Source organism: Canis lupus, chromosome 15, assembly GCF_003254725.2.
Source record: "Canis lupus dingo isolate Sandy chromosome 15, ASM325472v2, whole genome shotgun sequence".
NCBI lineage: Eukaryota > Metazoa > Chordata > Mammalia > Carnivora > Canidae > Canis > Canis lupus.
The window spans coordinates 43,543,796-43,556,347 of record NC_064257.1 but is presented as its reverse complement, the minus strand read 5'-3'; the positions used below and the strand labels follow the sequence as shown (position 1 = coordinate 43,556,347).

General features: G+C 35.1%; 1 protein-coding gene across 5 annotated transcripts in view; it reads right to left on the bottom strand.

Moving 5' to 3' along the window:
* Positions 1-69: 69 nt before the first annotated feature.
* The window catches only part of LOC112654367 (hedgehog interacting protein), a 91,629-nt gene continuing 79,146 nt past the window's right edge, over positions 70-12,552 (bottom strand). For 2 of the 5 annotated variants that reach the window (XM_025438827.3, XM_025438830.3), the window contains exons 12-13: positions 9,685-9,833; positions 70-6,948 (exon numbers count right to left, since the gene is read on the bottom strand). In XM_025438827.3, coding sequence (XP_025294612.1) covers positions 6,755-6,948; positions 9,685-9,833 — 343 coding nt within the window. In that variant the 3' untranslated portion in view covers positions 70-6,754. The remainder of the gene's footprint in view (positions 6,949-9,684; positions 9,834-12,552) is intronic. The other 3 variants (XM_025438828.3, XM_025438829.3, XM_025438831.3) reach the window with 3 other exon arrangements.

The window sequence follows — 12,552 nt, the reverse complement described above, 5'->3', positions numbered from 1 at the left end:
CAATATGAATATTTAGGAAATACTTTTAAATACCAAAATAAAAAAGAAATTTAGAATAGCACATGTACATCAGGTCATAAGATAAAGTTTAATACATTTGATCATGTTAAAGGACACAAAACACAGCCAATCTAACCAAATTTCAGGCATGCATTTACATAAATATATTAAATTAAGAAAAGAAATTGTACACTTAAACATCCTTTTCACCTAAAAATCATTAAATCCACAGATCAACAATAAAAACCAATTCTCTGCATTTACCACTTCAAGATACAATCGTTCTATTTTAAAGATAACACAAATACACTTGTTAGAATTTATATGCATTATACATATATTATATATTACATAGATAGTGTGTATACATATGTAGTGTTTGTACAGATAGATAAATATATATACATGGGTGTGTGCACACGTACAGATACACACAGATGTACTTTAGGCCATCTGTACTATTATTGCTGGATTCTACAGTTGAGCTGAATTGGAGCTGGTTGGGTGTGATTATTGTCTTTTGCTTCAAACATGTTCATCATACCCACTGGGCTCACAATCCCCCACAGTAAACGTCCTTGCCTTTTCTATAGCACATAATCATCCTAGGCACTTCAATAAATATTTGTTGGATTAATAAGTGGAATGATAGCTGAATAATAGAGGATTGATCAAAGAGAACTGCATATTATAATAACTGGGTTAAATACATCAGATTAAGTCAAATTTAGAGGGATTATCTGAGCCAATGGCTTTGCATGTTACTCTTCCTAAGAACATTTATAGAAGTCCCAACTAGTACCTGTATTAACTCGGCTCCCTCAAACACATACCTGCTTTTACTACTTGTTCCCATAGCTTTCCACCTCTTAACAGAAGTTCAAGCAAGGATTTGTTATGGTATCTTTTGTAAATAAGGTTATGGACAAATTGTCCTATTTATCCACAACCCAGAGGAAAATGAACAGCTAGGAACACTAAACTATGTTGGAAGAATGATAAAGTGAACAATTCTTTAAAACTGGACGAAGTTAGTCACAGATAAAGCCAGGAAAGACACAAGAGTTTCTTTTCAGATTTCTTCTATGCTTACTGATGATAATGATTTGATAATTTTTTCTTTGAATTAGATTCCTTTCTTTCAAATTAATAGTCTTCTTTAACATGTTCTAGGGAATCAAGCCTCCCAAATTCCATAGTACTTTTGTATCATTTACCTTGCTACTACATGGTTCTTGGTGAAATTCATGTCCATAAATGTCTTATGAATATGAGATATGGGAAACACCTGACTTCCCATAAGGTTGTCAATTCAACTTCTCAGTATTATGAATAGAATGCATTAATGTATTAATACTATTAGGTTCTACTTACTATACATGAAATCTTAATCTACTCTAGGAAAGGCATGTCTGAGATTTTAAGAATGAGGTAAAGAAATATCCAACATACATTTGGGGCATAGGCTACACCAAACCTGACAACACATTGTTCAAATGAATGGAAACTATTGGCTGGTTGTTGTTTAGTGCAAAAGGAAATATATAGGAATTAACTTCTAACTGTGAAGACAAAGCTTATTTTAAATTTATCCATTATGAATTTCCCATTACTGTTAATGTTCTGCTTTTTCTATCCTATGTGTTAAAATGTGTTTTTTTAACTTAAAATATTATAGTCATTGAGATAACTCACCAAACATTTGTTAATTTGCATGTATATGTATACATGTATTTTGATTTTAAGTAATATATGATCAACACATGAAAAAAATATCCCTACTGAAACTTGATGTCTGATTTTGTGATATGCAATAAGATGTGACTTTAGAATTCATGCTGAACTGAAACTTTTTTTTTTTTTTTTTGTAAGTCAGTATGTACAGTCTGGCTATAAAAAAGGCAATAACAAGTTTTAGGCCTAAGACTTTATGTTGATACAAGGAATCTATTACTTATTTTTTATTTTTTCAATCCACTTACATATGATCTTTATAAAAGAAAGCAAGGTAAATGACAGGTGTCTCTTGGGTTCATATTTAATTGGAGATTTTTAGAAAAGTGCTAATCTGATAAAGGAATACATCTTTTCATAGCAGCCAGGGAAACTACCACTCTGATTGAGAAGATTATGGCACTACAGCCCTCAAGCTCTCTTGAATAGAACTTACTCTCCTAAGCAGCTATTTTAAAGCAATTTCCAAAACTTAGCAGAAGACATTTAAGATAAAGAAGTGTTGAAATTGGCTAGGATTAGTGTTTGACAGGTCTTATGGTCATGTTTTTAGTAGTTTTAATATCGAAATGCTTCTAAGGTTTCCACCTTCTCTGACATTGTTAATTATTGGAGGCATGACTAATTTGGGTTAGTGTGATGAAAGAATGTAAGGTAGTAAATGTATTTCTTTAGATATTCTAAAGAAGAACTTTCTGAAAGTACTGCCGGCATTCACAACAATGAGCTAACTAACTTCCTACCAGTAATACAGAAATATGTACATTTTCTGGGCATAGAACTTTGGTCTAATTTCTCTGCAAGTTCAAGCCTCATCCCAGAGGTGGGGAAAGAAGAGATTTGGAATAATCCTTTTCAAAGTAGATTACATAGAGATCTGAATAACTATTCAGGTATTATAAGAACTATTCCTAATAAATAGGAATATTTCCTATTCCTGAAGAGGAAATAGCTACTAACTTTTCCTATTGTTAGCTCAAACTCTTGACTGGAATATTCTGTTTTCCTATATGAATGATGGAATACAAGTCAACCTGGAGCATCCAGGCTGGTAGTCATTTATGCTTTTGGTTTTTTCTTTCAATAACTGTAATATTCAATCTAATATTTTCATATTTGTCTACTGTTCTTCATGATAGAGAGTCTGAGCAAATGTGACCCTGGAAGAGGGCATTTCTTAGGAAAATAAAAGAAAAGGTCATAATGAGCAAAAGCAATAGCAAACTACCCCACAACATTTTCATTATGGGTGTACTGAGAACATATCTGTTTATGAAATATGGTAGAGAAGGAAGAGGCTGAAAGAAAGAAGGATACATAGGAGATGGGTGTGAAAAGAAAGAGCTAGAGACAGAGGTGGGGGCTAGAGATAAATACTGTAGGTAACATTCTATAGAGATGTCAGAAACTTTAACTTATTGATCAGCCAACTACATCTGCCTATTGTATACCTTATTTTTCCACTTAAAAATTTTGGGTTTGGTTTCTCTTTTCTGTTTCAGAGTTAATAATGTTAGATTAATAATTAAAGTTAATGTGTACTTTAAAAGACCCTAGATGCAGCATCTAACCTCATGTCTTACACCTGGTAGGCCTGTTACAGTTTATGATTCAGAAATAAAAGCAATATCAAAAGAAATATATTAAAGTTGTTAATTCATTGGTATGTGATCATTTTCAAAGAAATCAAAAGAGAAGAGGTGCCCCGTTTGAAGTACATAAATGGAAAAGAGAATGGTTTTCTATTTAGATTGTGTGTATATGTTATAAGTGTAGGGTTCTCTGCTCTTTCTTTATAATATAGTCCATTATATCTGAGAAAACTTCTGAGTCTTCTTTGTGATAAAATATTTTATAATAGCCACACTGAAACAAAATTCCAAGAAGAAAAGGTATGGATGGAACTTTTTATCATCACACAAGTTTTTTTTTTTTTTTTAAATCCTTCCTTTCTCTGTAGTTTAGTGATTCAGTTTTCTTCTCACTACCTTAAAAACTGGCAAGAAAAAAGGTTCTATTAACCAGGACAAGAGTTTGGCAAAAGCAGTGGTAGAAAGCTTTTTTTTCCAGCTCTTTATAACTACCATAACAGCATTTCACATTAAATCGACACCCAAAGTTAAGCTCCAGTATGGACAAAGGGGTAATAATATATATTTTTCTATTTCTTTATTTTATCTTTATCTTGCAAATCCACATTCATGACAAGAACATTTTTCTCCATTCTACTTTAAGAACCAAGTAGATGTTGCCATTCACATGATAAAACAATCAACTTTTCCCTAGCTCATACTTGAAACCAATTCCAACGTGTCTACCATGGAGCATTTAAGATAATTCTCCAGTCACACAGGTTAAAAATCTCATTGGAAAAAAAAAAAAAGGTTAAAAGATTTTTTTTTTTTTTTAATGATCAGAGGGTTTAAAGTTTGTAGCCATCAATTAGCCACTGCTCTTTATGTCTCTCCCAAGAACAGAAAGAAATGACTCCAACGACTTGACTGTCTTTGCTCAGATTTAATACCCATGGATCTTGCTATCTTCTCTTTTAGAAGATTTTGGTCTTTTATTCTAATGACTCATGATAAAAAAGGCTGTGACACCTGGGGTACATATGTTTTTCTAAGACATTTGAAACTCTTTCATCTGGGAATGGTCTGTGTAAAAAGTCTGGGCCTGGTCAACTGAACAGAGATATTTTTAAATAGGAGGATGAATGGCACTATAACACCTTTTCTTTTGGAAGAGATGGAAAGATTAAGTGTGTAAGAAGAAACCTTGGATTTTTCAGATTTTGCTGAATATACAGCAGGGTCCTTATTGTTTTCAGTGAAACTATGAACAGGAGAATGTGTAATAAAACTGCACAATTTGACAGATTTAGACAGCTGGCTCCCTCTCCAGAAGTTCACATTTTGTTAATGTCACCCACGTTGAATAAGGGACGATTAGATGGTAAGGTCCATTTACAAAAATGGTTGTCAGGACATTTTATTTTTAATTGTAAAACTTTCTGTGATGGAATTCAGTAAAAGGGCTATGAAGAGAAAGCAATGGAGACAAAAGACTGCTATTAACCTCCAGATGCAGGCTACTGCAGGTTCATGGCAAGATTTGTCACACTCTTGGGCCAATGAAGTGTTAGTGTGACTAGAAGGGACCACCCCTTTTCTGGGGTAAGAGGGCAATTTGGTCTCCATGCTCATTTAATCCTGAGACTTCTTTGAATAGACTGTCAATTGAATCTAAATTGTGCAAAATTATGCATGCACTTTTTAATGCAGGCTATTGTTCACTAAGCACTGAAGCAAGGTTTCTCAACCCATTTCCATTTGGCATGAGGTCACTTGAAACTTAAGTAATCATATATGGAAGACAAGAGCAGTGTACTTAAACAACCTTTCTACATAAATGCTCACTGTGCTTTAATTGCAAATCTCTCGCTTTAAAACAATAGAGAAATACAGGTTACACGATTTTATTCTTTTTTAATTGAGGTTCATATTCCTCTAGGTATGGAGCAGGTTTGAGAAGTCAGCCTGTGCTGCATAATCTATACTAGTCTATAATTCAGATTCTGGAAAAACAGATGTTTACAGAAGGACAACCTATAGCGGGTGTGTGCACGTCAGAATAGATGTTTTCTCAGTAGTGCAAAGAGGCCTTATAATATTGTTCTAATCCAAATGTGGAGAACTGGCCTCAAAAACCATTAAGAAAAATGTCTATCAGACTTTTTTTGCTGTTTTAAATCAGAATATGGCGTTTCTATAAAAACCTGAACAGAACACTTACAGAAATTTTTCATACATTAACCAAAGAGGATTTTCATTGAGTTCTAAAGGAACATATACATTAAAACTCATATTTGGCAAGAATTATTATTTAAAACATTTGTACAAGTGACAGCTTACATAGCCAAGGTTTGTTAAAAATGAGTGAGCTCTTCTCCAGTGAGGTTTCGTTCAGTGTGAAATCTGCAACGTTCTATTCACATATACACTGACAGTCTTGCTATGGTGAAAAGCATTTTACATATGTTTAATGCTGGAATTTATAAGGATTGGCTGTTTTCTTGCTTTTTCATCCGTCGTTAATGATTACATGTTGGCACAAGGATACATTGCTAGATTAGATCCACAGCACATTAAAGACTGTTTGCTTTCTCACTCCCCTTCTTTCCAATTAAGTTGGTGAAAAATGTAACTTTAGTATTTTACAGGACAGGGCAAAGGTGTTTCATCTAGGTGATGTCTATATTATAAAAATAAAATAAAAAATATAAATAGGTAACATAAACCCAGTGCCTATTGTTAGATACAATATATAATAAAAGCAGACCTTTTAGGAAGATTGATTTTAGAATATGCTGTTATGATTTAATTATAAAACACTTGAAAACAATCTTGAGATTAAACTAGAGTAACCAGATTTTTCCACCAATAAAAAGGTATGTGGGTAACATTCTGTAATTGGATACATCGATACAAATGAAGATTACAGTTTTATATCAAATCGCCCATTTAGAAATTCATCAGGGAGTTCTGAAACATTTTCTCACATTACAATCCTTTAATATAAAAATATTGCCTTTTTTATTAGGTCCATCAGATTGCACAGCAATGTTTCAAAACTCCATTAAAGTTGACTTTAGTTATTACAGACAGAAAATTTCTGGGAAGTCAAATAATCTCTTTTGGTGACATAAAAATTCCGTTATCAATTTACAATGGAATTTCTGTGTAAATTACTCCACACAAGGAAATATGTATTTTTAAAACCCATCTGTTATGCAACCACGTGTATAGGGGTTGTGAGTGTGCGTGTGTACGTGCATATGTGAACAAACGTGCCAACATACACACACAGGATCTGCACATTTCTGGAAGTTATTTTTAAATTAAGAAAAGAAAATGAAATCACAGGAAGTGTGTAGCAGGATAACAGTCTTTCTTTTTAATGACAAGATAGAAAATAAATGCCCATTGGAAAGGAATATTCAAACAGTCCCAAACAGAAACTATACAATGTAACTTGTTAGATCCAGCAAATAAGATGTCATGTCAATGATCTGATCAAGAATACCTGCCCTGGTCACTCGGCGGATGTTTCTGTCCACTTGTTCACACTGAGGACCAAGATATCCTTTTTTACAGAGGCACTTGTTCGGTCTAACACAGACACCTCCATGACGACATACTGGCTCACATTTTGCTGGGAGGAAAAAAAAAATCAATAAAATCACACTTTCGTTTTGTATGTCAGAAACAGTACCAAGTATGAGGCCAACAAATATTTGATGAGTAAGGGAAGGAAGGGGAAGAAACAGGTAGCCAAAGGTTTCCAGAGCCATAGTTATGTGGGGGCTAGAACTCAGTAGAGAATGGGAGACATTTGCAGGGAAGCAGAGATCATGGCACACAATTTCAATCCCTTGCAGAACGACTCTATTTAAAATGAGGATTTCAGGTCTTTCAAGCCTCTGTTCCACTAGGCTATTTCCAACAGAGGGCCTTCCAAGTAACTCTCTGTTTCCATCCCTCCAGGGTAAGACCTTAAAATGTGGGAAGGGCCTGGCCCGAGACGGAGACCTAGCGGCTTCAGCATCTCCAGTGCAGTATAAAGGAACAGTCAGTTCTCAATTTTGGTTAGATGGGATATCTCCCATGTGGACTCCCTTGGATTCCCCTTTCCCTTTGCTCCCAGGGGGTGCAGTGCATTGCTTCATCTCTGATTACACTTTGTAGCCCATTCTTGGGTCAGTGCAGTTGGCCAGGGAAGGACATTCTTAGCAATCCTTTTCAGTGTTACTCTACACACAGAATCTCTTCATATGAGGCTTCTTACCACTACGATATAGGTAGGAAATGTAAAGATATACTGCTGGGGAACTCAGTCAGTTATGTTTCTGACTCTTGGTTTCAGCTCAGGTTGTGATCTCAGGGTCATGAGATTGAGTCCTGCCTCAGGCTCCATGCTGGGTGGGGAGTCTGCCAAAGATTCTCTCTCTCTCTCTCTCTTTCCCTCTGCCCCTCCCCCAGCTTGCACACACCGTCTCTCTAAAAAATAAGTAAATAAATGGTTTCTAAGAAAAAAAAAAAGATTTACTACTAAGATGAGATGTAGAGATGAAATTGGTTGTATAAGTTAATTGTGTTTTAGTGATGGGATAAAACTGGGATGTGTAGCCACTGTAGACAGAATCAAATTCCTTGAACACGTTTTTTTATCCATTCAGGAGACAGGGTTATTTAACCTTTTCAAGTGCATTTATCAAAACCCAGGGGTCTGTGGCTGATAAATGGAAAAGACAAAAGCAAGAGAAAAATTAGACAATTTAAAAAAACTTCTGGGAGATGAACTATGTCAGTATATTAATAGAGTTCTTGCTTCATATATAGATATGATTAATATCTAAAATGGCATATATAATGCCAACTATATTCAAAATAACTTGTTTACTCTCAGTTTAAACATACTATTACCAGAAGGCACTCAGTAAATTTTTGTTACTTGGTAACTTGAGGTGACTTAAGAGGTCAGGCAAAATGCAAAGTAAGAAGTACAACAGAATGGACACTATATAAAAGAACTAGAGAGAATAGGTATTGTCAGGCATTAAGGAGCAGAAGGAAGATATTAAGAATTAGAATATTTCTGCATTTGAACACTTTTTTTTGGCCAACTAAGGAAAAAAGAAAACAGGTAAAAGGTAAGTATTTGTTTTAACTGCTGTAATTACTTAATTTTTGTAGAACTTTAATTATGATAGCTCTCTCTGAGATATATATAGTATTAATCAACCAGGTAGAGTTATCTGTGCCGAAGCAATTTAAGCTTAAAATGTATACTGTGTATGTGACTAAATGCTGGCTACATTGTGTTAGACAATATATAGACAAGTTGTGATTATAATTTTTGGAACAAACATATGTTTGGAATAAAGAAAATATAACATTTAGGCATTAAATATTAATATTAAATATTAATTTGAAACAAATTTTCTTTGGCAAGAGAAGCTTTAATATTGAAGATAGCAGAGATTGAATTCTTTTGTAAGAATATGTATATGCTGGTTGTTGAAAATGCATTAAAAGTGCATTTATTCTTATGGCAATCTTTTCCAGTTTTACTGATAAATAAATGGCATACACAATGATGGTTTAGTTTGCATATGCTGTGAAATGATTCCCATAATTGATTTAACTAACACCCATCATCTCATCTAGATAAAAGAAAAAAAAAATTTCTCCTGAAAATGCATTTTCAACACGTACATCTTAAACCAGGTATCTGAATTTACCTAATTTTCTTCACATTAAGTAGAATTTAAACATCATTGCATGTAATTGAGGAAATCCCTGGTAAAAGGATAGAGTAACCCTGGAATAAATCTCTTTTGCTGTCTCTGAGCAGCTGCACACCTAGTTGATGGTTCACAAGGGAGTGGCAAAAAGAATTAAAAAATCTCATAATGTGCCTCCAGATAATTGCATTTTCCCCTTTTATTTAATAACACCCCCTGAAAAACCCTGTTTTTAGTGCACTGTAGCAAGAAAGCAAGCAGTAAAGTTAGGGAAGGCCTTTATGGGGTGTCTGGAAAATGCTGGCACTTGGAGAGGGGCTTTCCAAACACTAGGTCTTGGCTGGTGTGAAATCTCAAACCTAGGACTGAGAGCGTGTACAGAGGATTGAGTTGTACTGTTTTCATTTTTGACTTTTTGAAAGGACTCAATTCTTTTATGTTTATGTTGACTTATATAAGTGAATTGTTTACAATAAGAAAATGGGAAAGATTTCATTGACAAGTTCAGAAACAGCACGTTAATATTATAAATGGCTAAATTTTGAACATTAGATAATTCTAGAAGAAATAGCTAACATTAAGTTCTTGAGTTGCCAAGGACTGTCCTCTGCCCAGTCTTTCCTGGGGACAACAGAAATACTAACCAATTCTGCAGAAGTCCCCTTCCCATCCTGGGGTGCAGCAGCACTTGCCCGTGGGGGTACAGTAGCCATTCCGACAGAGTCGGGAACACTCCGAAGTCAACACCTGTGCAGGTTGTACCGTGGCTCTGCATTCCTCAGGCATTAGAGGTCTGCATCAGAAGACAACAGTTCAATGTGTATTTTGGTTGAAAATCAACATGAGAATGAAATTTAGTGGTGTTGGAGCGCCTGGGTGGCTCTGTTGGTTAAGCATCTGACTTCGGCTCAGGTCATGATTGCAGGGTCCTAAGATCGAGTCCTGTGTCAGGCTCCCTGCTCAGTGGGGAGTCTGCTTCTCTCTGCCCTCCTGTCCCTCTCCCTACTTGTTCTCTCTCAAATACATAAATAAAATCTTCAAAAAGAAATGACAGAGAGAGAGAGGAAGGAAGGAAGGAAGGAAGGAAGGAAGGAAGGAAGGAAGGAAGGAAGGAAGGAAGGAAGGAAGGAAAAGAAAGAAAGAAAGAAAGAAAGAAAAAAAGAAAGAAAGAAAGAAGAAAGAAAAGAAAAGAAAGAAAGAAGAAAGAAAAGAAAAGAAAGAAAAGAAAAGAAAAAGAAAGAAAGAAAGAAAGAAAGAAAGAAAGAAAGAAAGAAAAGAAAGGAAGAAAGAAAAGAAAGGAAGAAAGAAAGAAACCGCGTGATCTTACAGCTTGCAAAGCATTTCTTTTGCTAAGGAGACTTATTTTAAGTGACTCAAAAAGACAGACAATTGTCTGAGAAAGAAAAATCCACACCAGTGAGGAAAAATCTAACTAACCAGTTTTGAACCAGAGAACATGGTAAACATTATAAGAAACTGTAACATGATCAAAATTCATTGATTAAAACTGTAATTAAATTGATATTTTCCATTCAGTAGCTAAACATCTCTAGCAATTAAAATTCTTAAAGACATATCAACATTTTTCCTACTATTTTTAGGAATAGTATCTGAGATAGTTTTTGCTTGTTTTGGTATATTTGGTAATATTACAGAGCTGAAGGCATTCACCTAAATGAGCAGTTGCAGCCTAAAATACCTTGGGAATCCATTTTTGTTTCATTTTACATTTCTCTTGAAATACCTATCTCACACTGATTTTTCTGGAAGGGGTGTGTGTGTGTGTGTGTGTGTGTGTATACTATTGACTCCACATTTTAGCACTTTATGCAAAAAATTATCCATATACATATGCATTTTCAGATTTTTTATTTTGTATTGCTATGAAGAAAAAGAATGTTATTAGCAAACAGAAACATCGTATCTAAGTAAAAAGTCATAGACTTTAACTTGCTCTACAACTGCCAGCATTGAGAGATGCCTTCACAGATGTTTACAGTGCTTACTGTTTTTGAAATAAGAGGTTGTCTTTCAAGTGAGATGAGGCTGGAAGCAGGGTCACCACTGCTCATTACCTAATCTTAGAGAAACCATGCACAGTGGCACTTCTCTATCGGTCACTGTTGCCTGGGCCACAGTGTGGTGAGAAGGCTCTTTCCAGTTCAGGAATGTAAACTAAATTAGGTCAAACACCAGTAGGATGGCCAAGGCAGTTGGACTCCTTAAGTATCATAACAAAGAAGGTGATAATTATAGGTCAAAGCCACTAAAATAAGTACATGATAGAGCCTTCAGAGATAAGCAAATAATTTGGCCCTGTAAACTCCAGTTTCTTGAGATAGGTTATCTTGTTGTCTTTCTGGCAATATGAAGTGATAATAATTTAGGGCCTGACTTCAGGCTGTTTCTTCACTGACTCCAAACTGTATTCAAAATACAGTGTCTTCTTGGGCTCCTCTCTCCAGTAAGAGTCTCCCTCTATGTTGAAAGTACTGTGTTTTGCAACTAATGGGACAATTCAGAAAACTCCCTTAAATTTATTCGACCTCTTATTTAAATCTAGAAGAATTACATCTGTCAATTTATGTGAAAGGTTCTCAAGGCATTCTATGAACTGAGCATATTTTCACTCAGACAACATTAATGAATAATTTCCATGTGTTCCCCAAGGTCATCTTTCTGGGGGTAAGAGAAAGAGGGGTTGAAGTGGAGAAAGAGTGAAATGGGTATGCCAAGGAAGGTGGGGGCATTGACTTCGCTTTCCTTTTATGTTATTGAATAACCCAGGTTGGCTCTAGGTCTTCCTTGATAAAATTCTTACTTTGTGAAACAATGGTGGCATTTTTGATCATCAGAAGAACCATTTTTCAAAGGCTATGAAACTCTTCTGTCACAGGCTATGGCATTCAGTGAACAGGTATTTTACTGGTAATGGAAATTCTGTTTAGAAATTGGATAATTTCTACTGATTACTCAATTATCTTCCCTCTTTCTGACTCATTCAAGAGGAGATTCTAAAGTAGAGCATGTCAAAAATCTATTACATGTTGGGGCGCCTGAGTGGCTCAGTTGGTTAAGTGTCCAATTCTTGGTTTCAGCTCAGGTCATGATCTTGGGGTCTTGAGATCGAGACCTGCATTAAGCCCTGCATCAGGCTCATCACTTCATCAGGGAATCTGTTGGAGATTCTCTCTCTCTCTCTGCCCCTCCAGCTGTCCCCCAACCCCATGCTCACTCTCTCCCTCTCTAAAATAACACATATACATATATATACATCATATATACATATATATGTATATATACATATATAAAGATATATATATGTGTATATATATTACATGCTATATATGATGCAAAATATGCAGGTACGTAGCTCATACACTACTTGACAATATGGTTTATGCCTGAGCAGATGAATTTAAAGAGGAGAGGACACCATTTAGATCAAGAACGTAAGTGACCTGTTAAATAACAACTACCAGAAGATGTTGCCCATTTGAGGCAAAGTGTAA